This window comes from Pogona vitticeps, chromosome 3 (genome assembly GCF_051106095.1).
Source record: "Pogona vitticeps strain Pit_001003342236 chromosome 3, PviZW2.1, whole genome shotgun sequence".
Classification (NCBI taxonomy): domain Eukaryota; kingdom Metazoa; phylum Chordata; class Lepidosauria; order Squamata; family Agamidae; genus Pogona; species Pogona vitticeps.
In genome coordinates, this window is record NC_135785.1 from 8,285,283 (window position 1) to 8,310,032 (window position 24,750).

Genomic DNA, 24,750 nt, shown 5'->3' on the forward strand with positions numbered 1-24,750 from the left:
GGGCCAAGGTTGGGAGGTTGTGTTTTTTTAAGAACACATGCCTGCGCGCACACACATACACACCAACCCTGAAAAAAAATTCAATCTAGAAAATAGCACAGAAAAATGACTCACACATCGCTCGTTACCACACCGAACACTTGGCGAGGAGACATAAACTTATACAGAACATATGCACAGTTCTGAAGCCATCGCCGAAGCGCAAGCCTGGGCCAAAATGTTGACGTTCCTTCCTTCCTTCCTAAAGGGAGGGGTGTTGGTTAAGAATTCGGGCCATATCACTGAAAAAGCTAAGGTTCTCTGTTCCATTTGGGTCCAACTCCAACAATTTGTTTAAAAAAATGAACTTCCAGTTCCTAATTAGACAAGAATAATATCTGGGATCCTTTCCTGTTTAAAGCCCCCACTAGCTTTCCATCCAAAGTTCCAGCATTGCCAAACTTAAGCTGTTCGTTCCCAAATTTTCATTTCTTCCCCCCCCCCCCAGAGAGGGAGGAGTGAGAGATGGAGTTGTGTGCGAGCGAGTCTTGGCGATAAATTAAAGCCATCACATCCCCTTGTCCAGCAAACCTGCAATTTTCTTAAAGGCAGCAATCCGGTTCGGCTGGCAAACGCTGTGCTTTATGAACCCAAGCCTCTTGTTCTCATCCTTCTTCCCTAAGTGCTTACAGATGGAGTGGAGCATCGAGGGCTGTAGCTGAGCCACGGATGAGGTGGCACCTCTCCTTTTTAAAGCCTTTATTCCCTCCCCAAGGTGCTTGTGATTTATGGAGGTCTTATCCCTCAAGTGGAAGAGCCGAATTCAGTTCCACAGTGAGCGTGCACATGTGTGTGTTGTTGGAAGGGCCTGGCAAAGAACAAGTCGTACCGAGTGTTCAAGGTGATAGTGAAGCCTAGGAAACCGAATTAAGGCCCACAAGGCAGTCCGCCGGACTGACCCATCACACAGGTGGTGCCGGCTATCAGAGTAGAATCGAACCTAAGGAATCCCTCTCAAAAACAAAGCTGCTTGCTCTCCATTGCCTTTTCTTCCTTTATAACCTCACACAGAGTCCCTACGTGATTATTTGTTGCCTGTTGCCTCAGAAAACTCAGGCTCTGCCCAAATGTACTGGGAAGGGCTAATTACAAACTTTCTTCACCAAGGCCCCACCCCAGAGGGCATGGGTTCAATGCCAGAGACTCAGCCTTGGCTGAGGTAAAATTAACAACATGGCTGTGTTTGGACAGAAGGATAAAATATGGCTACGGAAGCCTGTGAAACTCCCTTCCCTGGCACACGGCTCTCCTCCTTTCCCACAGCACTGCTGTGAGGAGTTCAAAAGGTTTTTGTTTCTCCTTTGGATCAACCATGGCTTGCTCTGTCACCCGAAACTTGAAGAACATACTCCGGCGTCATTACAATTCCTACAGAAGAGCGGTTCCCAAGACTCCCCAAATGGCCTTGGACTACAACTCCCAGAAATCCTGGCCAGCAGAGCTAGTGGTGAAGGCTTCTGGGAGTTTTAGTGCAAGAACATCAGGGGACCCAAGATTGGGAACCATTGCTTTTGAACAAGCCAGCTACAAACTATGGCTGCTGAAACCGGCTTGCTTAAACTAACCATAGTTAAGATTAGCCAGAGTTTGGGTGATGTGGCAAGCTATGGATGGTAAAAAAAAATAAAAATAAAAAATCAGAAGCCAATGAAGTCCTTCTCCGGGCTGGTTGGGTTTAGGCCTGTTCATGCTGCACCAACCCAATGGATGGAACTCCTGTCTCTCAAGATGTTCTGAACGGCGACACTAGTTTCCCAGTTTTGTGCTACACACATCTCTTCTAAACATGTTAATTGCTAATTGTTGCCAAATCTCAGAACAATTTGTGCTTTTCTAGGCAAGGGTGACGTTTAAGAGTCGCTAAGAAGTTTTCTGAAGCATAAAAACGGGTGCAAGGAAAAGAAAGAACGGCCTATGAAAAGGCAAAATGAAACTAAATATTATTCATCTTTAAAGAAAGCAGGACTTAAAGGGGATCAGTAGTTTATTTTTCACTGTAGCACAGACAGGAGAATACCTGATCAAATATCCAAACACTGTTTTAAGGAGTGCTTAGGAAAGCTGCTTCTTTTGCACTACATCTCGCAGAACCAGGCCGACCCACAGCGTACAAGCCCACCAGACAAAGGTTTCTTAAAAATGAATTTTCTTGCATGTTTTTTTTTTAAGTCAGGGAACTTCTAACATACAAGTCCTACAAGCAACTTAGCGACGAGGAGGGCTCTCTCCAAAGAATACATACTTCTGGAGATAAGGTAGATGGAGGAAAGTGACAACACCATGGTTATGGCACCTGTGCGAATCCTGACACTCCATTTGGATCAACAACAATCACACCGACCCTGGCTCAGAACCATATTTCTTGTTGAGGACTGCCTGGCTTGGCTGAGTTATCTTGCTTCGTCCCAGATGGCACTGGCCAAGGGATAAATTATTGCAACTGAGCCTTGTCTTGTTCGTCTGAGCCCATATTTTCTCTATCTGACTGAACACATACCATTCTTTCTGGGAGCAGATCATATCATTGGGGAGTTATGGGTTGGGTTCTCCCATTAGGAAAACCCCACCCATTAGTTCTTCTTTAGGAACCCTAGTTTATAGGCTTGGGGTGACACAAACTGCAGACTTTTCATCCATGGTTTCTTTTAGCATCGCAGCTGAATGCAAGAGGAGCTCACGCCTCGGTTTCTCTCACCTCTAAGAAGCCAGAAAAATAACTCAAAATTTGTTGCGGTTTCTGATTTAGAATTCAAATGTCATGCCTCCATGGAGTTCCAAGCAAATACAGCCCAGCTTGGTTCATAACTTTTCCTCCATGCCTGGGGGCAAGAATCATGCAAAAATGTTGGATCTGTAGTGGACTGAAATTTCTCTCTGGGGATATGAATACACAGCTTTTGTTGATCTATTCATTGAGCCCCAATTCATAGGCACATCTGAGACCTGAATAGGTTTAATAGTCATTTATTCCCATCAAGGAAATTTAGGATTTGCAGCTTTGAATACTTACAGGGGGTCACCTTCAGAAGCGATCTTAGGGCATGTAGCAGCCACAAAGGAGTGCTAGTGATTTCTAAGAAATAATTTCATTTTATTCTCAAAGGCTTTCACGGCCAGGATCCGATGGTTGTTGTAGGTTTTTCGGGCTGTCTGGCTGTGTTCTTGAGGTTTTTCTTCCTAATGTTTCGCCAGTCTCTGTGGCTGGCATCTTCAGAGGACTGGCGAAACATTAGGACGAAAAACCTCCAGAACACGGCCAAACAGCCTGAAAAACCTATAACAACCAAATAATTTATTTTTATTTTTTTAAAAAATATGCTGCTAAATCTTTACGGCCAAAGGCTGCACCACAGGAAGGGGTTATTCCATTGCTCTGTCATCCGCTTTATCCACCAACTGGCAGAAACAGGTTAGGATGGACCGGAGGCTTGAAAACTGCCTACAATTCCAGTGACAGTTTCAGCTTCCTAGCTTGAAACACCCATTTGCAACCTCATGTGAAGGGTAGGGGATTAAATCAGGATTTTCAAGAAGGTTCTATTATCAGATAAAGAGCCCGCAAATGTTGAGTCACAGGGATCAAAACCCTTAATCCCAGCAGAGGTGGGCTTAAAGGTTTTTCAGTGTCCTAAAAGATCAACAAAGCGGGATTCCTATGAATGACCACAGATAAGGCATTTCAAAGGATAAACCTTCCTCCCAAACGCAGAGGGGGAAAAATACAATGGGCCCCCTTCTGCTTCGAGCAGCCAAGTGAATACTGCCTTTAAGGTTCTTTCCCTCTGCCCCAAATTCAACGTACTATTCACCTTTGCTCCAGATAGTTTACATACTTTACCCCAATACCTTTTATCCACACCTTGACCCTGTAAGGTTGGCTTAGGTAGAAAGCGAGCAAATGGGTTAAGGTCGTGGAGCAAATTTTGTGATCCAGCAAGGATTTAAACTGAAATATTCTGGTCTGAAGTGGAGGAGCCGATGCCCAGAACCCCACATTGACAATGCTGTGCATCGTTAATCTGTGTGGCTCAGCACAATTCGCTATAGCTGATGCCCTCTTGAAGGATGCCCACCTGTCTCTTTCTGCCACTCACAGAGGGCGAGGTTCTTACTACCACTTCCCACCTGACAAGAGTCAAAGCTGAAAAAAAATAGTGTTTTGGTCGACAACTCCCAATCCCCTTAGCCAGTTTGCATCTGTAATCTGAAAAAAGTACCTTGGCTAAGTCCCAGTTCTGATGCACCCAGCAATCCATATCCTACATGGAACTTCATTTCTGCTTTCCACTACCTCTTTCCTCTCTCCTTCAGATCCATGAGGCACCCCACAGCCATGTCCCAAAACAACAAACAACATTGTTAAATTTGGGAGGAAGGCTCCATCTGCACCTGAATCTTCTCCTTCTTTGATCTCCCCTTCCAAAGTTCTTCTGCATCATCCCACCCACGCTGAGCCTATCCCCCCCCCCCAGCCTGAGAGCATAAGCGTCGGGCGGCTAATTTTGATTACAGAGTCCATTGCAACGCTGCCATCCAATATCTCTTTTTTTGGACAGGACCTCCACTTTTCTTCTTCCTTAACAAAAATTAAAATCTTAAAATATATGTTTTCGGTCCTGCTTCCACCAGCTAATTGTCAGGTGCAGCCCTGCTCATTGATTGGCATTCTCCTCCTCTTCTAATCTCTTATGGCTCTTTTATCTCATCCACTTCTTTTCTTCTTTAGGAAAAATAAAAAACACATACACAAACAACATGGAACTTTACATCCCCAGGTATACGGATTCTGTGCTTTTGTTTTAAGTCTCCAAAGTATAATTTTTACGTTACACATGTGAAAGCTTGCAATCTAAAACTTGACTAGTTCCCTCTGGACAATTAAATATGATCATTATAGGACTGTAACCTGTCACTTGCTTGATCGCCTGGGGCGAGTCTGAATGGCCTCCAGGAAACCAGGCAGCAAATATCTTGTAAGATGAAAGAGAATTAGGTTCTCCTTCCAAGCAATCATATTAGCATATGGGAACATTCAGTTCTGCTGCAGTTATCCACATATTTTAATGGGTGCTAGTCTTCCAGTCTCTGAAGATGGGGTGTGTGTGTGTAAACACACACACACACACACACACACACACACACACACAGAGAGAGAGAGAGAGAGAGAGAGAGAGAGAGAGAGAGAGAGAGAGAGAGAGAGAGAGAGAGAACAATAGACTCAATGTTGCTCAGTGAGTTTCATGGTGGAACCTGGATTTCTCAAGTTCCAATTCAACACACCAAGCTGGCTCATCTAACCCCAGTGGTCTGCTCTGAGTGAATATAAGCTTTCCAGCGTCTCACAGTTTCATGTGTAGGAAGGCAGGTTAGCCAAGAGAAATTGTGGGGCATCAGTTACTTCTGCACATTTGCAACATATAAAATCATTATAAACGCAGTTCGCTACCCCTTTTAGCTAGGTACATGCCTCGTTAAGTATATTTTATTTTTGCATTTGAAAGTCACATCTGCATTAACGAATCACAGTTCATACATTGCATGCATTATCCATCAAAGTAATAAAGCGCTACCAGCGTTTGGAGCAGCAATTTCCAAGCCATGTACTGATGCATCACAGAAGAACGGCTAGCAAACTTCAAGGATTTAAGGCTTCTCTAAGTACGAAGAGTACCAGCCCCCAAAACGAGGTCTCTAAATAAGTCATACGCTCCACCACTGCCTCCCTCCGAAGCACGGAATAAAACGTGAATTAATTCTGGTCTATCTTTGTATCCTGTTTGCTTGAGCATCCGAACAACCTCATTATGCTGCAGAATTATTTAGAAGAGTGTCCCTCCAGGAGTCAAGGATCAAGGCCTGCCTCCTTTAAAGTATAAACATTTAAGTCAAGTGGCTCCTGCAGAGAGGCAGATGATAAATTCCTCCATGGACTGGCTTTTACACACTCTTTTGACCGCAGGTGTACGGCAGCTCACAATTTCCCCCCCCCAATCTATATTGTGTGGCGTATGTTTGTATTTTGGCGAATTACACCTCTCCAGCCATCATACAGGATAATGTGAGTATACCCTATGGTTAAAAACGCTTGACACGAGTGAACTCAATAAAAGGAGTGTTGTGTGGAAGAAACACGTTCCAGAAAAGCCACTTCTGCTTTTGATTGCAATAAAAGCCCCACTGACAGCTTAAGCCAGGAAGCTCAAACAACCAAATGCACACGTTATCTAGCTTGGCACCAATGTAATTTATTTAACATTTAGATGGCATCAAGGAACATAACACACACACACAGACATAAGCCCACATGCTACGGAAACATCAACATTAATGCCTTATCGCAGGGGTAATGAGGCGGCATTGATTGCAGAAGCCGGAGATAGTACATGGAAAAACACACATCAAGTTTAACAACCCTGCGTGTGCCCTGTTCACATGGACTAATGACAAACAAGAGCTTAGGATGGGGTGGATTTCTTCTGCATCGTTGATGTAAAGGTGCAACACACAAAGGCGTCAAAGACATGAGCAGGCCGCGCACCCCGCTATATAGCTTGGGAGGGAAGGAGATAGTGGCACATTGAAATAAAAGCAGGGTGGACGTGGCACAGAAAGGTGCCCTCTTCCTGAACACAGTAGCCAACATGGAAAGCACCCCATGGGAAGAGCCGATGTGCGGCGATGCACTATAATGTGTATTAGAGACAGTGTCTCTTAGTGGGTCTCGGGAAAATGAGGTTCAAACCCCCATGGTGAGCTATGAAACTCAACTGGGCCAGTCATTCGTCCTCGGCTTGATCTTGTAAGCATTGCATGTGGAAAATGGAAAGCCAAGCCCACCAGCTTGAACCTAGAGGAAGGATGGGGAATAGAAGCATGTACAGTGGTGCCTCGCTTGACAACGTTAATTCGTTCCAGCAAAATCTCTGTAGAGTGAAAACATCATCAAGCGAAATAAAAAAGCCAATTGAAATGCATTGAAAACTGTTCAATGCGTTCCAATGAGCTGAATACCTGCTCGTCCAGTGAAGATCCTCCATAGGGCAGCCATTTTTCGTGTCTGTAGTGCGAAAAATGCCTCCTAAAAACAGCAGGAAACTATTTTGAGCAGCCGGCGGCCATTTTGAAAACCCAACGATCAGCTATTTTGATCATTGTAATGCGAAGAATTGGTTCCCGAAGCATGAAAACGACTGTCGCAAAGCAAAAAATCCCATTAAAACATCGTTTTGCGATCGTAATTGCAATCGCAAAAACATTGTCGTGAAGTGGACTCATCATTATACGGGGTAATCGATAAGCGGGGCACGACTGTAATGCATAAGAGATCAGACTGATTCAGACCAACCTGTATGAGGTCCGGACTGGAGCAGAATGATCCCATTTGGTTCCAGGGAAAACAGAGTGGACATACGAAGAGTACCAGCCCCCAAAATGAGGTCTCTAAATAAGTCATACGCTCCACCACTGCCTCCCTCTGAAGCACGGAATAAAACATGAATAAATTCTGGTCTATCTTTGTATCCTGGGTCCGCAGCACATATCCAACCAGATGAGGTTTACATTCCTTCAGCCTTGTCTTTGTCTCACTTTTTTAGAACAAACTTTTCTAAGGTGTAATGCACACATCTTTGAAGCTATCCGAAGTCTGGAATGTTTACTCCCATTTTTAGAGTCTGTCACGTTGCCAGATTTTGGACCTTTGGGGGCTTACAAACTTACTCCGATCTGGTTTAGGAATTGAATTAGTTGTGGCAGAAATCAGTCCAAACCCAAAAAGAAAACATCCCCAAATCCCATAATTAGCCTCCAAATTAGGCCGGGAAACTTGGGCACGGTCCTAGTTTTTTTAATCTTGCTTTAAAAATGTTTAGATGATTCATTCTGTTTAACACACAGGTAACAATTTAAAGCTGAGGCATTAAATCTAATTCATTATTTTCTATATATTATCTAGGCAAAGAGATGTGCCCAAATGAGCAGAAAAACAGCAGCCAGGCTCCTCAGAGGGCACATTTTTCGTACATTTTCACACTTCAAAATCGGCACAGTTTCAGGTATAAAGAGTGAAATAAGCTTCTGATTTTTTAAATTCAGACAATTATTCTGCCTCGGGCAGTTTGAGAAAACTTAAGCAGAAAGGTTCCCTTTAGAACACTGCATCTTATGTGGTGACCAGCATGTATTTTTATCTTATTTTATGCATAAAATCTGTCTTTCCCTCAACGTAAGGGACCCAAGGTAATTAAAAAATTGGTTTTTTAAAAAACAGGTGGATAAAAGAAAGTCATATGTCAAGCACTCAGCTGAACATATTACCTTATTAACTACTACAGACTTAATTTAAAATCACCTCAGAAGCAAAAAGAAAAGAAAAGAAAAGCACGGCCCCACACATACACACCCGGGTGAGCTGCCAAAGGTTTCCCTAAGAAAAGAAAGAATTTTGCTTGCAGATTGAAGGACAACAGAAAATGGATATCACGATTCCCCTTCTGTCCCACGATGACAATGAATTTCACTCTCTTTATTTTCCTCCTTATGGTAAGCACAGAAAAGCAGTACACCTGAGATGGAGAACACATGGACTTCTAGACATTGCTGGACTACGACATCCATCATCCTTTACTGTGCCCAGTAAGGTTGATGGGGCCTGTAGTCCCACACAATCTACCAGGACCACACATTTCCCATATTCCTGGGCCTACACTCTGTGCAGTCCATATTTTTTATGCGAGCACCCCTTGCTCCCCTTCCACCGATGACAAGATGACCACTATGGTCTTCTTGACCACGAATCCCCAATGCCAGCCTTTGATGACCAGGTGGCTGATCCTATATCCTCTCTCCTGAAGGGGATTTTCCACCTACAATCTGGCCGGTCCCAATCTCCGTTGGTCGGTTGGGAGATGAAAGAGAAGCCGGCTTCTTCAAAAGACCAGGAAGTTTAGAACGGAGCGGAAAGGACTTTGCTATAAATTCATCCGGGCTGCAATTCAGTTTTATTGTTATTTACTGTGGTCCCCGCAGCAAAGTGGTAGGGAGAGGAAAGAGAGCATGTAATTAAAATGAGCGGGGAGGAGGGGGGGATGGCCTTGAGGCTGGAAGTCTAGGCTTGCCTTAAAGCTCCCCTATCAAGGCCTGGGAGGTGGACAGACCCCAAGGTAAGCCGGTCCCAGATTTACGAGGGGCAATTCGGTCATTCCCCGGTTCCTGACAAGCCCCTTGGTTTGAAGCACCCCAAGGAACATGCTCTTCGCTGCAATCCTTTAGGGCAGTGGTCTCCAACCTTGGGCCTCCAGATGTTGTTGGACTACAGCTCCCAGAAGCCTTCACCACCACCTCTGCTGACCAGGATTTCTGGGAGTTGAAGTCCAAGAACACTTGGAAGCCCAAGGTTGGGGACCACTGCTTTAGGGGGCCGGCCCTACCATTGAGAAGAGCGGGCTCACTGCCTCAGGCAGCAGATTTTGGCAGGGGGCAGCTTCTTTTGAACTTTCCAGCTGTTCCTCTCTGCTGAAGGCAGTGGGGTTTCATAGATACTATTACTGAACGAGAACTCAAGAGACCTGGGTTCAAAATTCACCTCGCTGGCCTGTCGCTGTTCCTTAACGTCACCTTCCTCACAGGGGTGTTGCAAGCATGCAGTGAGGGAAGCTTTGTAATCTTCTTGAAATCACTCAGTGGATACATACTACATAAAAATAATAATATAAATAAATAATAACGTATGTCTTGCCAACCTGTTCCGAGGACCCCTCATAACAGGTGCCTCAGAGATGACAGACGATGCTACCCCATGATCGCTCTTCACGCAAGAGTCGAAAGCCAGCCCAGTCAGCTTCTCTGAATGACATGATGATGGAAGAGCCATCTGGCCCCTCACTTCAAGTATTATATCTGTTTGGCCAGCCTAACCAGCCTGGATTTCCCCCTGTGCAATAGACAGAGTGACGAACCAGAACTTGGGAAATCGGGGTTCAAATCAAAATCTCTCACTTCATCTCTCGCATAACCTGTGCTACGTTATGTGGCTTCTCGACAGCACATAACGTAGCATGATTTGCCTATACAGTGATGCCTCGCTTTACGATTGCCCCACATTATGTTAGCCGCCTAGAGCGGTCCTGAGTTGGCTAGATAGGCGGGATATAAAATAAATAAATAAATAAATAAATAAATAAATAAATAATGATGAATGCGCTTTATGACAATCATTTTGCTATCACAATTGCGATCGCAAAACGATGGTCTAAATGGGGGAATTTCACTTTGCGATGATCGGTTCCCTGCTTCAGGAACCGATTCTTCGCAAAACGATTTTTCAACAGCTGATTGGTGGTTTCAAAATGGCCACTGGGTAAATAAAATGGCTCCCCGCTGTGTTTAGGGATGGATTCCTCGCTATACAGGCAGCGAAAATGGCCGCCGTATGGAGGAACTTCGCTGGACGGTGAGTTTTAAGCCCACTGAAATGCATTGAAAGGTTTTCAATGCATTTCAATGGGCTTTTTATTTTCGCTTTACAATGTTTTCGCTTAATGGCGATTTTCCTGGAACGGATTATCGCCGTTAAGCGAGGCACCACTGTACAGTCAATTCACAGGTTGATACCTCTCCTCAGGAACAGCTTCTATGATAGCACATTTGAAACCTGAATGCAGACTGAGGCCCATACTGGCTACAATAAGACAAGAACCCCTTGGAACAGTGGTTAAACTTTAGCCCTGCCGTCAAGTCTCTGCCCACAACCTGAGTTTAATCCCGACAGGTTCAGATAACGGGCTCAAGGTGGACTCAGCCTTCCATCTTTCCGAGGTCGGTAACATGAATATTCAGCTTGCTTGGGGGGGGGGGCAAAGTGTTCCTTGCCTAATTATGTTGTAAACTGCTCAGAGTGTTCTAGCTTTATGGGGCGGTATATAAATAAAAACAAAAATAGAAAACGCCCACCTATTTTAAATGGCAAGTGCTATGATGACAACCGATGGCAGGAGGTGACAAACTGCATGGAGCAGCCGCAACAACCAGCTTCTCCCACATTGAGTTGCATGGCACGCAGGTTGCACATTAGCTGCTCTTGTGCTGAAAAGTTGCGCTCTTCAGTTCTACTTATCTGCAATATATACCTTCTTCTCCTTATGCTTTCTTACCCCTTCCTGGGTCTTCAGTCTTCTGCATTCTCCTCCCTCTTTCCCTTACCTGCCTAGTTCCAAGAGTACAACTCAACCATTCTCGTATTCTCAGCTTCTGTGCCCCATACAATCCTTGACCCCCCTCTCTTTCCCTGGTCATGCCACCTCCTGCTAACAGTACACGGCTCTTCCATCCCGAGACCCACATGAAAGGTTTTCAAAGCCTGTATTTTTTTCTTTATCTTTTTTTCACTTTACCTCACATAAGCTGTGGTGTTTATTAATGTTCCATTGCTACCACCTTTTCTTTGGGCACAACTCTAAAAGGTGCTAACCTCAGGAGGCCAGCTCAGAAAACAGCTTGCTCAGATGTGGCAAGTGAAACCTTGACTCCACAATATCGTAGCCTGGGGTATTTTCTTCCCAAACTCAGAACAGTTCTGCATATATTTTATCTTCAAACTCCAACATTATTGAAGTAAGGCTTGTGAATGGCCATTTGTCTGGCTTTCCCTGGTTCGTAAGAATTCCCTGTTTAGGTTACCAGACAGGAAAGGTGAATAAAGAGAAGTTGTTCGCCTGATCGGCTGAAGCGGTTAGGGTGCCGGGCAGGGAAAATAGAAATCAAATTTCCCCTCTGTAACAAGGAACTTCAGTGATGAACTTAGCCCAGTCTTTCAGCTTAGCCTACCTCAAAGGGTTGCTAAGTGGATACTGAGCCAGGAGACAAATATTTGTTTTTATTTTTATTATTTTATTTATTTTATTTCTATCCCGCCTATCTGGACATATTAGCCCACTCTAGGCGGCTTACAATAAAAGAAACAATATAATTTTAAAACATTGCATCTAGACTGAGACAGAAATCAAAGAAAGATATAAGAAAGAAAAATCGTCAGGAGTTTTCTGTTGGGAAAGCCTGCCTATACATCAATGTTTTTAGTTGTTTCTTAAAAATGTCCAGCGAGGGAGCCGCGCGAATCTCAGGAGGTAAGTTGTTCCAGAGACGAGGAGCCACCGCCGAGAAGGCCCGATTTCTGGTCTTCTCCTTCCGGGCCTCTCTCGGCGTTAGGCTCCTCAGCCTCACCTCCTGGCTCGCACGAGTGACATGGGTAGATCTTGGTGGGAGAAGGCGTTCCACCAAGTATCGAGGTCCTAAACCGTTTAGGGCTTTATAGGTAAGCATCAACACTTTGAAGTCGATGCGGAATTGGATGGGCAGCCAATGCAGTGCGGCCAGAGTGGGCGAGATATGTTGGAATCTTCTCACTCCACTAAGTAATCTGGCCGCCGCATTCTGCACCACCTGGAGTTTCCGCAGCAACCTCAAAGGTAGCCCCACGTAGAGCGCATTACAGTGGTCTAATCTTGAGATTACGAGCGCATGCACCAAGGTAGTGAGGGCCCCCACATCAAGGTAGGGTCGCAGCTGGGCTATCCGCCTAAGATGGAAAAAAGCGGTACGGACCACAGACGCCACCTGAGATTCTATGTGCTTTGCAGTCTGGGCTAGCAGAAATTTTGCAAAACTGTAGATTTAATCTTCCTTCCTTCCTCCCTCCCTCCCTCCCTCCCTCCCTCCCTCCCTTCCTTCCTTCCTTCCTCCCTCCCTCCCTTCCTTCCTTTCCATGTCTGCATTTCTGTATTTAAAGTAAAAACTATTGGCAACAGATGTCTCACGAGATCATGAATATCCTCCTTCCCATCAATGAAGAATTTGGAGAGCTTAGGGTTGTGGATTGCAATTTCTCATGGAAGCCTTTTATGGGAGAGTTTTTAAGACGGCATTAAAAACCATCTCTCTCTTAAGAGAGTGGAATGGAAGGGTGAGTGGCGAGCCAGCTACATTTCAGATTGACTCAAGGAGTATGCGAACATTTTCAAAGCCCCATCACAACTTACAGGAAACCTGGCTAACTTCAAGGCCCGGCAGATCCCCAAAATCTGTTTCCATTTACGGACATGAAATCCTCACATGAAAGATCTCCAGTGCTAATGGTACAATGGGACGCACATGTACATTTACCTTTAGCTGTCGTTGTTAAGTTAAGTTACCCGATGCACTTCATCTAAAACAAACGAAGGCTTGTATTGGTCCTCGGCCAAGAACCTGCCTGGATGATGAACTAGACCTTCCCAGAACAGTCCACACCTATCAAAAATTTGAGCAGGAGCCCAAACGATCTGAACGCCTGCTGCAAAACCCTGTCTTGCTCCCACAAAATGGCCGAATGCCTCGAAGCAAAATGGTAGAAGGCCAGGCTGGAGCAGCTAAGACTTCTAGACTGGCTGATATGTGGACATACAAGCATATCGCAGCACAGCCAGCTGGAGAAGCAGAGAGAGGAAACACAGAAGAGATTTTGAGGCATGTTAATAATTCAACGAATTTTAAGAATGGCACAAAATGGGGGCAACTCACTGTTTCTGTTGGTCCTACAAAGTAAGATGGTGTTACAGAGATTCCCAGTGTGGTTCTTCAGAGTCCTGACTAGGACTCTGGAGAACAGGGTTTGAATCCCCACTTGGCCATGGAAACGCACTGGGGGAGTGGAAGTGTTAAAACTCTTCTTTACAAAGCCCTATTAGGGTTCCTGTAAGTTGGTTCCAACTTGACAGCACAAAACACACACACAGAGAGAGAAATCTGTACTGCACTGATGTGCCTATCTAACTACCCCACACCTGCTATGCTGTTTTGTGGTTTCAACACCGACATATTTTATGCCAACATAAAATCTAATCTAACAGAAGAACGTACTGGGGAAACGAATACATTGCAACCTTATGGAATTTGACACCATGAGCTATTGTAAAAGCCAACTGCACACAGCCATCCCCTTCAACCCTGGGCCCTCCAGATGGGTTGAAGCACGACTCCCATGTGGCCTCAGTCCGCTTGAAACCAGCTGGCAGAACGTTGTTTTTTTTTTTTGCAAATGCATTTCTGGAGAATACAGCCTGTCAACAGCTATTAACTGAGACAGCTAAATAGACCTTTCACACCTAGATGCAAGCGAGCTTTGCAGATCAGATTCTGGAAATGAACGGCGAAGAAGGACCCTCATTTTCGTGTCTTCTAGCAAACTCCCGGTGGTATCTAGTTTGTTATTTTTGGACCAAGAACAGAGGGTCTTGATGGACTTCTGGTTTCGATCCAGCAAGACAGGACATCCGTTCTTATCTCACCTGCGTCGTTTTTTGTATGCTGAGACAAACAAAGCACAATGACACCACTTGATTCCACGCTGTTTACACATGGCACGGCCAAAGAGGACGGCATTGTTCAGCTCAGGTGCTCGGAAGTTCTTTCCTTAAACGTGCCAAATCCTGCAGGTTCCGGAGGCAACGCCAGGGAACAGTCATTGCCAAAGGTTCACTAGTTCTTGTACCTGTGATCTACTGCCCTACAGGTATCCACCTTCCTTGTCAGGGTAGGTCCTAAAAATGGATTAATTTAGGAAGCTTACTTCCTCCTGAAAGTCACAAGAAGTTAGGAACAGTCATAATATACCGGGTTGGTTGGAGAAGTCATGAAGATGGAGGAGAATGGATCTATTTCTCCATGGAACTTCCAGGATCAATCAAATTAAACCTTCTGAAGCTTCTGTGTGAGGAGGTGGTATCCTGCTCTCACATAAAGCAGTGGGTGAACTTGGATCCCTTAGATTCTCTCTACCCAGAGCCAGCTTCAGTTATTTATTTATAGAATCAAAACAGAAGTATAGTATCTATCATGCAAGAGTGAGTTTAAGAAGATGCCCTTATCTGAAAAATACAGTAACAGGCTGAAACCCAAACCAAACAACATACGCAAGTAGGCTGATGTGCAAGTGGTCCTTGTTTGAGTGTGTTCATCAATCTCCATATTTCCTTCTCCCCATAGGATACCTGTCTCTACTCTCCACGTTGGCGATCAGCTTAATTGCAGGTCTCTTTGGATTAACAGTCAGACTTTTAGACCATCTCCCCGACTTTATTCATTTACTATCACCAGAGTCCTGCCGAACGCAAAAGCTTGCTCATTTGTGAATTTATAGTCAGTCTTAATAAAGTTATTGTCTAGTTGTGGATCTTGGATTCTGTTGTGTTTCTCCAGCTCGGCATGATTGCCTTCTCCCAGTTTGCTGGACAAACAAGGCGGGTTAACTCAGCATCTACGATAGGCCAACGAAAACATGAAGGAAATTCCATACGGTCAAGGATGCTTCGTAGGTTTTCTCCCCCATCCTCCCACGTACTGTACCTTTGCCTGAAAGCCTTCGAGGTCTGCACGGCTCTCATCTCGCTAGTATCACGCTAATGTATGAGCAGAGAGCTAAGTTAGACTTTGTACCCTCCTCTTCTCCCACAACCAATTTAAAAGAGAGGGAAGGGGGAAGAGAAAGGGAGCATGTGAGAGGCAAGTCAGGACAAAGCAAACTGTCAATCTAGAAAAAAGAATGAAAATTAAAATTGGCCGCCACCTGAAGTTAACGCTCACTTGGCTGATCCCTCTGAGCCGTTTCCCCGTTCCACGGGCTGACCGCTTTTTGGTCCACCCACCCACAGTAACAATATTACCTGCTTCTTTTCATTCAGAATCAATTGGATTTACACATTGGGAGATAACCACCACGTGCCAAAACAAGTGCTCTGTGACCAGAAGCGGGGCAAAAAGTCGGGAGGATGTGGGGTAGGAGAGGGGCGAAGAAAGAGGATGAGAGAAACTCTTTCCAAAGGCCTTTTTGGCCGGCTACCTGCTAGCTAGACTTTTCAAACACCCACCAGACATTCAAGCCACAAAGATACCAGCAAGACAAGATCGGTGTAAACCTCGGAGGTTTTAATGCTTTCAGGCACAGATCCAGAAATACAGATCTTTTAGTTTTAAAGCTAGGATGTCAGGAGGTCAAGCTCAAAGCAGGGCTGGCGTTTGTGAGCTGTGATTTCTATACACGCAGAGAGAGGAACCGTCTTGTCTTGCAGTGTGATCTGGGGCACCCAGAGTATAGTTCAAGATGTTGGTTTTGATCATAAAAATCTCTGAACAATACAGCCGTTAGATACTTCAAAGGGCTGCAGCTTCCTCGTGGCGCAGTGGTTAAAATGCTGTACTGCAGCTAAAACTGTGCTCACGACCTGGGGTTCAAATCCCAGGTAGCCGGCTCAAGGTTGACTCAGCCTTCCATCCTTCCGAGGTCGGTAAAATGAGTACCCAGCTTGCTGGGGGGGCAATGTGTAGCCTGTATAATTAAAAATTGTAAACTGCCCGGAGAGTACTTGTAGCGCTATGGGGCGGTATATAAGTCCAATAAATAAATAAATAAATAAATAAATAAATAAATAAATAAATAAATAAATAAATAAATAAATAAATAAATAAATAAATAAATAAATAAATAAATAAAATAAAATAAAATAAATAAATAAATAAATAAATAAATAAATAAATAAATAAATAAATAAATAAATAAATAATACTATAGCCCTGAAGACAGTGTTTTAGAACATATACAGAAAGCCCTTTCTTTCTTTGCTAAGCGACCTCAGCTATTTTCCAAATATCTAAATTTGGTGGTTTGGTTTTCCAGCGCTTTGCTTCTCCATAAACCTGAGCCATATTGACTCCCAGTTTAATTACCATCCTTCCCCCCCCCCTTTTATTTAAAGCAAAAGATTGCATTTTACTTTTATGCAAATTCAATACAGCCTCCCGCTCATAAGAATCAGATCTTACAAATTAAATCAGATTTCGCTCAACGAGGACACACCACGATTCTTATTAAAAGTCACATTTCTCCAATCTTCTAAAAATCAGATAAAAACAACCACATACCTATCTTTCTTTAAAGCACTATTCAAATTATGTTTTGATACTTTTTTTTTTAAAGCCAGAAATGACGGGTTACCTCACCACTGAAATCTGGAAAGTTTCATCCAACACAGGAAAACCCAGCTCCATTCCTATCAGGCACCTCTGAACTAAATCGTCTCAATAAAGAGGTCCTAAGCAGGATTTGAAGATAGCCCTCAAGCCCTCACTAACCTAGAACCCTTCTCTTTTCCATTTCTGTTAACCCTGATTCTTTCCCTACTGCTACTAGTAGCTGCCTGCATTCATGTACACCAGTGGTTCTTAACCTTGGGTTACTCAGGTGTTTTTGAACTGCAATTCCCAGAAACCCCAGCCAGCACAGCTGGTGGTGAAGGCTTCTGGGAGTTGCAGTCCAAAAACATCTGAGTAACCCAAGGTTAAGAACCACTGATGTACACCATCGCACAGAAGCCCAGAGGCTAGCACCAAAGTTATGCATAGGATACTGTCAGGAAGCAGAGCAAGGCAGCTGGCTTTGATGGCAATTATGCATTTTAGAGATTGAAGGGGATTTCTTTTTTAAGTAGAATTTCCTCAAGCCATCACAGGCAATGCCTATGATGACTCTGGTGGTGGTGGTGGGCAGCAATTCAGAGACCTGCAATCCAAAACAGCAATTTTTCCAAACTCCGGTAAAAGGAAGAAAAATCAAATATATTCACAAAAGAGATCTCTGTCTGTCGATTTGTATTTGTATATTGCTTGTACTTAATTTTTTCCCCCTGCATATGTCTTGTTGTATGCCACCCAGAGAGTGCATAAATGAATAAATAAATGAATATCCAACGCAGACGGAAAGGTGAAATTTTCCATTTCGAGCACCAAAAGGTCTGGACCAACATCCCACCCCATCTTTGGGCAGTTGGCTAGCCCTCAACAACGCCAGCGAAGAGAAATCAAAACAGGAGGCCATCGCTTACCTTGGCACTGGGTGTCCTTCATGGCTGGTTCGTACCCAGCCGCGCAGGTACAAGCTCCTACTGGTACCATCCATTCTCCGTCACCGTTACAGTAGAGTTTCAAAGGCACGGAGACTTCCACCGCGTTGGGGATGCAGGTCCCCGGCGCAATCACCAGAGAGGTCGGCTCCGCGCCCGTCAAGGTCTCAGGGAACACGGCAAAGCCCGCAATGGTGCTGGAGCACTTCTTGTAGAAGGCACGGACAGAGATGAGTGACATGCAAGCTCCCAGGTCCTGGAAGGCTAGGTAAAAACCTTTCTTCGAAAGAGGGCCGAAGCTGCGCACTTTGGTGTTCATCCGTCCGGATTCCAGCTTGGAGAAACTCTCGTCGGGGGCAATTGTATCCACTTTGATATACGGGTTTTCCATCCAGAAGGGGCTGGAGGCCGAGGCCGAGTCGGCATCGGACTCATAGTAGAAAAGATTGAAAGTCTCTTTGCAAGACCCTGGAATGTTGGGGATGCTGTTGCAGTCCCGCACGGTGAACTTCAGCTCCACGTAAACACGCTGGACGTCGTGGCGCTCAATAAACTGGGTCCGCAGCCAGTTGTTTTGGCTGGCTTCCCGGACGTTGCACACTTGGTACGTCCGGATGGGGTTCATGGCTTCGTCATAGCCACTGACTTCTTCCCACTGCAGAAAATTTAAATGACATAGATTGATTTTTTTTTTTCACAAGAGAACAATGAAGGCATGGAAAAGGATCACTGCTGGGCAAAGTCAGTTAGAATGTTCTGAAATGTCACTGGATTTCTCCCTGACCTGGAGTATTTTTCACCGGAAATATGGGATATAGGGATAGGTACAAAGAGTGGAGAACCTGTAACCCCCTTTGATGGCAACGGAGTTTTACTTCTATCAACACTTAGCCAGTTTGGCCAACGTCAGGAATGGCAGTAATAGCAATCCATCTTCCTTGTAAAGGCAAAGGATTGTGTTTCTTCCCAATTATTTAGCCATTTCCAATTAAGAAATCAAAACGAAATAAAAGGACAGAAAAAAAAGTGAATTCTGAAATTTGCATGCACTGTGCAAACTGAGAAACTTTCCACAATTCACTTTTGCAGTTGTGTGTGTACACCTGTAATTTTCACTGCCATATATATTTTGACTTTATTAAGTCACAGAGATGGAGATGCAGAGCATAAAAGCAATTGACAATTCACTGACCTCTGAGATTTCAGAAAAGATACTTCTCAGTGACCACAGATTGTCATGCATATCATCTCGGCCATAAGGACTAGAAACTTGGGCTCCCCCTCCCCTTTTCAACATAAATCCAAAATGCTTAGAATCTCAAATACTGTAATATACTCGAGTATAAGCCTAGTTTTTCAGCACGTTTTTTTTTTTTGCTGAAAAAGCATCCCCCCTCAGCTTATACTCGAGTCAGTGTCAAAATTACATGTTCTCCCCTGCAGTGCGGGTCTTCTCTGGACTTCCCCGCTCATCTACGGGCGCCTACAGCCTCTGTGGGTGGTCTGATGATCCAGGTTAAGTACACTACATTTCCACTTCCAGTTATGTACCCACCTTCCTTCTCCCACCTTCCTCCTTTATACTGCTGCATTTTCCACCCTTAGCTTATACTCGAGTCAATAAGTCTTCCCAATTTTTTTGTGGTAAAATTGGGTGCCTCGGGTTATATTCGGGTTGGCTTATACTCTCATATATATGGTAATTTTTCAACTGTCTGTTGGACTCCTGTGGTATAGCTGTGCTTATATAAAATCAAATCAGTGGTCCATCTAAGTCCTATAGTAGGTCGTCTGTCAGATGCATTCCAGTTGAAGCTTTCTCTAGGCCTGCCTTCTGACTGGAGAGTCTGGGAAGAACCTGATTGTTTGAAACAAACTCGGAACGAAAGAAATGTACCTGGGAAAAGCTGCTGGTTTGAGCTACAACTTCCACAAGCCATTGGCCATGGTGGGTGGAATTCAGCCAAAAGATAACTCTCCCAGTTTCTGGAACATGGGATATTATAGCTGGAGAAGCTTGTTCTCCAAAACAGAACGAGGTCTTAACTATAATACCCTTTACACTCCTGATGAGCTGCAAAAACAGGAACTCAACGGGCTCTGATGAGGAAGCAAGGTGGAATTAAAACCACAAACCTGTATGGGCATCAATTAGTGATCTTGGATTAATGTCAAGAGGGCTCAAAAGTGGATGTTACACAACCACAGGAAATGCTAGTCACTACGTGCTAAGTTTTCACATTTGCCCATTTAAAAAAGAGGGGGGGGGAATCATCAAAGCCATTTTGGAACAATGTGGAGGATGGAAAAAACGAGCTCTTGGAAACTCTGCTGGTCTCAGTTTCCCTTATGGAACAGAGTACGGTCCTCTGGCAGAGATTTTGCCGTTTGTGGGGAGAAGGGATGTGCAAAAGGAAGAAGGCATGCTACGGGAAGGAGCAAACCATCCCAAATCTGCCTGCGCCAACGTGCAACAGCTCTCTTTTCGCCGTCGTTCAGTCAATGAAGATATTAATGAACAGTATGGCAATGGAAGCAGTTACCTCAAGAGGTAGTGAGCACTTCAACCCTGGAGGCATTCAAGAGAAATTTAGACAACCCCCTGGCAGATATCCTTTGATTTGTATTCCTATCTTGAGCAGGGGGTTGGACTCAATGGCCTTATAGGCCCCCTTCCAACTTCATTATTCTATTCTATTCTATTCTATTCTATTCTATTCTATTCTATTCTATTCTATTCTAATGCAATCCAGCAATAGTAGAAAACAAGCAGGAGGACAGGCTACTCCTGAGAGAGGAATGGAAATCAAAGATGTGCAAAAACTGCCATCTCTGACACCCACTTAATTGTCACTACCAAAATGTTTGTTATGATGAGTGCCATGTTGTGGCTAGACTCCTATTGTAGATTTAAGACTGGCATAAACTGTGGTGGCAAATTGCTACTAATTCATGGCATATCGCTTGGACTCCACATGCACAACTTGGCACAGCATGACTAGAAATATGACCAACAAGTTGTTAGTATCTATTCGCTGCTGCACTTTTACGCCATTACACATTATTCCGGCGTAAATCTATAGCAAGGTTTGGCTTGTTTGTTTTTATGCTGGTTGGGGTATTCTGGGAGCTCCGTGATCCAGAAGAGTAATTTTTTCCATCTTACAAATCACAAATGCACAGTAGGGACGAAGGGTCTGCAGTGTACCTCTCTCTGTGTGCTTTCTGTAGAATGACACATTGCATGTATATGCAACCAACCTTTGAAGAATCCCAGACACTGAGGCCAAGATGAGGATGGAGACCAGGTTTTGCCCTCACTATGTACCACAAAAAAAGCAACGTACATTCCCTTGGAAGGACTGAGGGGCAACCACAGGAAAGAGCCAAGCCACTCCCCAATGTACATCATAGGCGCCTGTTTGACACCTTGTCCCTTAGGGCAGTGGTCCCCAACCTTGGGCCTCCAGATGTTCTTGGACTTTAGCTCCCAGAAATCCTGGCCAGCAGAGGTGGTGATGAAGGCTTCTGGGAGTTGTAGTCCAAGAACATCTGGAGGCCCAAGATTGGGGACCACTGCCTTAGGGGACATGAGAGAGTGGGCAGAACCCTGGTTACATATAAAAAGATATTTAGAGCCTACCAAAGGCCTTTTACCCAAATCTTTTGAAGAATCAGAATGTGGCCAATACCATGGGATCTTCTCCATTCAGAAGCACCTGCCACCAAAAGGCACCTTTGTTCTTCTAGTGGTTGTGTACGTTATCTTGAAAAATATATCTGTGATGGTAAATGTCTGTTATGGTGACCTCTCTCTTCTAACTCCAAAGATGTACCCAGAAATACATTTTCCCCCCACTGATACTATATCTTTTTCCTTAGTAGCCACTGCTACTACAGTGGACCCCTTGACTTACAGACGGCTTGACTTACAGACTTTTTGAGTTACAGACGTCTCTGGCCGCAAAATTTAGGTTTGACTTGCAGCCTGAGATTTGACTTACAGACCAGAAAACAACGAAAATGGAACAAAAACGGCCTGTTACGGGATTAATCGGTTTTCAATGCACTGTAGGTCAATGGAGACTTGACCTACAGACTTTTTGACTTGAGAACCGCCTTCCAATACGGATTAAGTTCTCAAGTCAAGACCCCACTGTAAATCTGTGGCATCAACATTTCAAATTCTGCCTTAAATTAAGAACAAAACTTCCTGTTCCCCAAGAGTATATTCTGCAAATTTTCAAGTTGTAGATTTGTTTGATTTTTTTTTAAAGCACAGGTCCAAGTTTCTGAGATTACAGAGGCACTTTGGGCTACTCCGTTACTAAACCCCTTTTGCAACGGCTAGGACTTTGATTAAATGGGGGGTTATCATGCTTTGGACATGTCATCAGAAGAGAAGACTCTCTGGAACAGAGAATAATGTTAGGAAAAGTTGACTACGGTAGGAAAACAGAAAGCTCTACCACGAGACGGACTAATTCAGTAACAGAAGCCATTGAGGCCTCAGTTGCAAGATTTGAGCAAGGCTGTTAATGACAGAACCTTTTGGAATGTCATTAATTCATAGGGATGTGAGAAGCAGCCTGGCACCACAGAAATGCATGGAGAGAACTTTGCCTGGTGGTCAGAGAAATGTCTGGCAGGGGTAGAGAAAGCTGGGGAGATTCAGAAGGGCAAGAAACTGTCAAAAAAAGGAAGGGACTGAGCATCCTACCCATTTCAGACTTCAACCTCATGCTTAATCAATCCTTTTCACAAAAGAAGGGAACATCTTACCCCAGTCTCCGGATGAGCTGTCCAAGCCAACTCCGATGTCACCCACTTCGTATCCATCAGTGTTTCTAGAGGGAGAGAAAAGGAGAAAAAGAGAACAACTTCAGTGTAACGGCTGCACACATCATTTTGGGAAAAAAATCTATCTCATTTTAGGGAAAACAAGAAAAAGAGCTAAAAATCACTCTGCAGAAAATGGAACAATTGGGACTTGAAGGGACATTGCAATGCTATCCAGCACCCTTGGATTTATTTGCAAATCAAGGAGCGGGACGCCTGGCTGTGGTGAGCATGTGCGGTGTGGAGAAGCCACATTGCACATGTTCAGACACATCAGTATTTCAACAGGTTTCAAAGACAGGCCCTGAGCTTTGGCGGGGGGGGGGGGCACATCAAAGCTAAGACCTAACCCCAAAATGAGGTCTGGAACAATGTATCCCAAAAAGGTAAAGACCATCCATCTCTTAAGAGAAACTTTGGTAATTAATAGGCTGTAAAACAAGGGCCGAAGTTATGGTTACACTTTGTGGAGGGGCTGACACACTGCTATTCAATACAAGACCTAGGAGGTATAGATTTGCTCTAGCTTAAATAATGAAGCATCTTACGGTACCTTAAAATTTAACAAGCTTGCTTTTGCATAAGCTTTTGTGGACTGCCATCCACCTGATCCGATGTATAGAGTATTGCTGGATTAGGCAGATATTAACACCCATGTTGGAGTAGGCGCAACCCAAGAAAATAGAAAACGTAAAAGGTGCAAACACAGATGATGCTTTTTAACAGGGTTATGTAACGAAGAGTCATTGGGAAATGATAAAGACAGCCTAGCACTGATGGGATGCTAATACACATATATTGTAAACCACGAGATCCTTGACACCTTTCAACAACCATTAAAACACTCTTAGGATAATCTACTGATACCATTTGCATTTCCTTTCTCCCAAAGATCTCCACAGACCTTCAGTATTGGTCGTAAATATCTACCAAGTAACAGTAGACTCAAGAGAGCCAGTATGGTAGAGTGGATTATGTTTAAGACTCAGGAGAAGAGATGGGCACGAACCGGTTCGTCCCAGTTTGTAAAGGTGCCACTCTCTTGCCCCACCTCTTCTGGCTCAATCAGCCATTCACCATGCCCAGCTTGCTTGTTTTTTTATACTTCTTCAACTGATCTTCCAGTCCTGGCAGCAGTTCAGGCTCCTCTGCCTCGCCCTCTCGGCTGATCTCCCAATCAGAGAAAAGGGCGGGGCTGAGAAGTCTGTGCTCTTGCTCCTGACTGGGAGATGAGCTGAGGAGGGTGGGGGGAAAAGCAAGAAGCTGGGCCTTCTGAGTGGCTGATTGGCTGAGGAGGCAGGGGAGGAGCACAGCAGCACCGGTCCTGCCACCTTTAACAACAGTGATGAACTGAGACGAACTGGTTCGTGCCCATCTCTACTCAGGACACCTGAGTTCATTTCCCTGCATGGCCATGGAAGTCCAAAGGGGATGGTGGCGATATTAAACCAGCCCTTGAACTCGTCACTTACCCTGAAAGCCATACTGGGGTTGCCATTAACTCAGAAGTGACCTGTCAGCATGTAACGCAACAGTGCGCACCACACATCTGATGAAGTGTGCTGCATTTTGCAAGTTTATGCTAAATAAAACATCTCCACAGATGTGATAAGAGGATTAGCACAGATTTCTCAAAATTCTGTAGTCCACCTTAACATCCATCTCATCCTACTTCAATTCAGACATACTCCAATTCCTTTCTTTTCTGCACAGAAGGAAAAAAAACACACCACCCAAACACAGAAATTATTGTGCCTTCTTCCCCACTCCTCACACACTTTGGTGGTACTACCGTGTATTTATTCTGACTCTGGTGGAAAATGCCTTTTCTCTGTGATTAAAGCAACGCAGATCTCCAAGCTGGTTTATTCAGCAGTGGAGAGGGTTGGAGAACAAGAGGCTGTTTCTCTCCTGCCTTCGCTGTGCATTGCTCACATGTGCGTGT

At 44.4% G+C, this 24,750-nt stretch overlaps 1 protein-coding gene across 2 annotated transcripts in view; it reads right to left on the reverse strand.

Annotated features, from left to right (window-relative positions):
* EPHB3 (EPH receptor B3) overlaps positions 1-24,750 on the reverse strand; it is a 109,187-nt gene that overhangs the window by 40,231 nt on the left and 44,206 nt on the right. For both annotated transcript variants that reach the window (XM_078389775.1, XM_078389776.1), the window contains exons 2-3: positions 22,749-22,813; positions 17,949-18,621 (exon numbers count right to left, since the gene is read on the reverse strand). In XM_078389775.1, the coding sequence (XP_078245901.1) occupies positions 17,949-18,621; positions 22,749-22,813 (738 nt within the window). The remainder of the gene's footprint in view (positions 1-17,948; positions 18,622-22,748; positions 22,814-24,750) is intronic.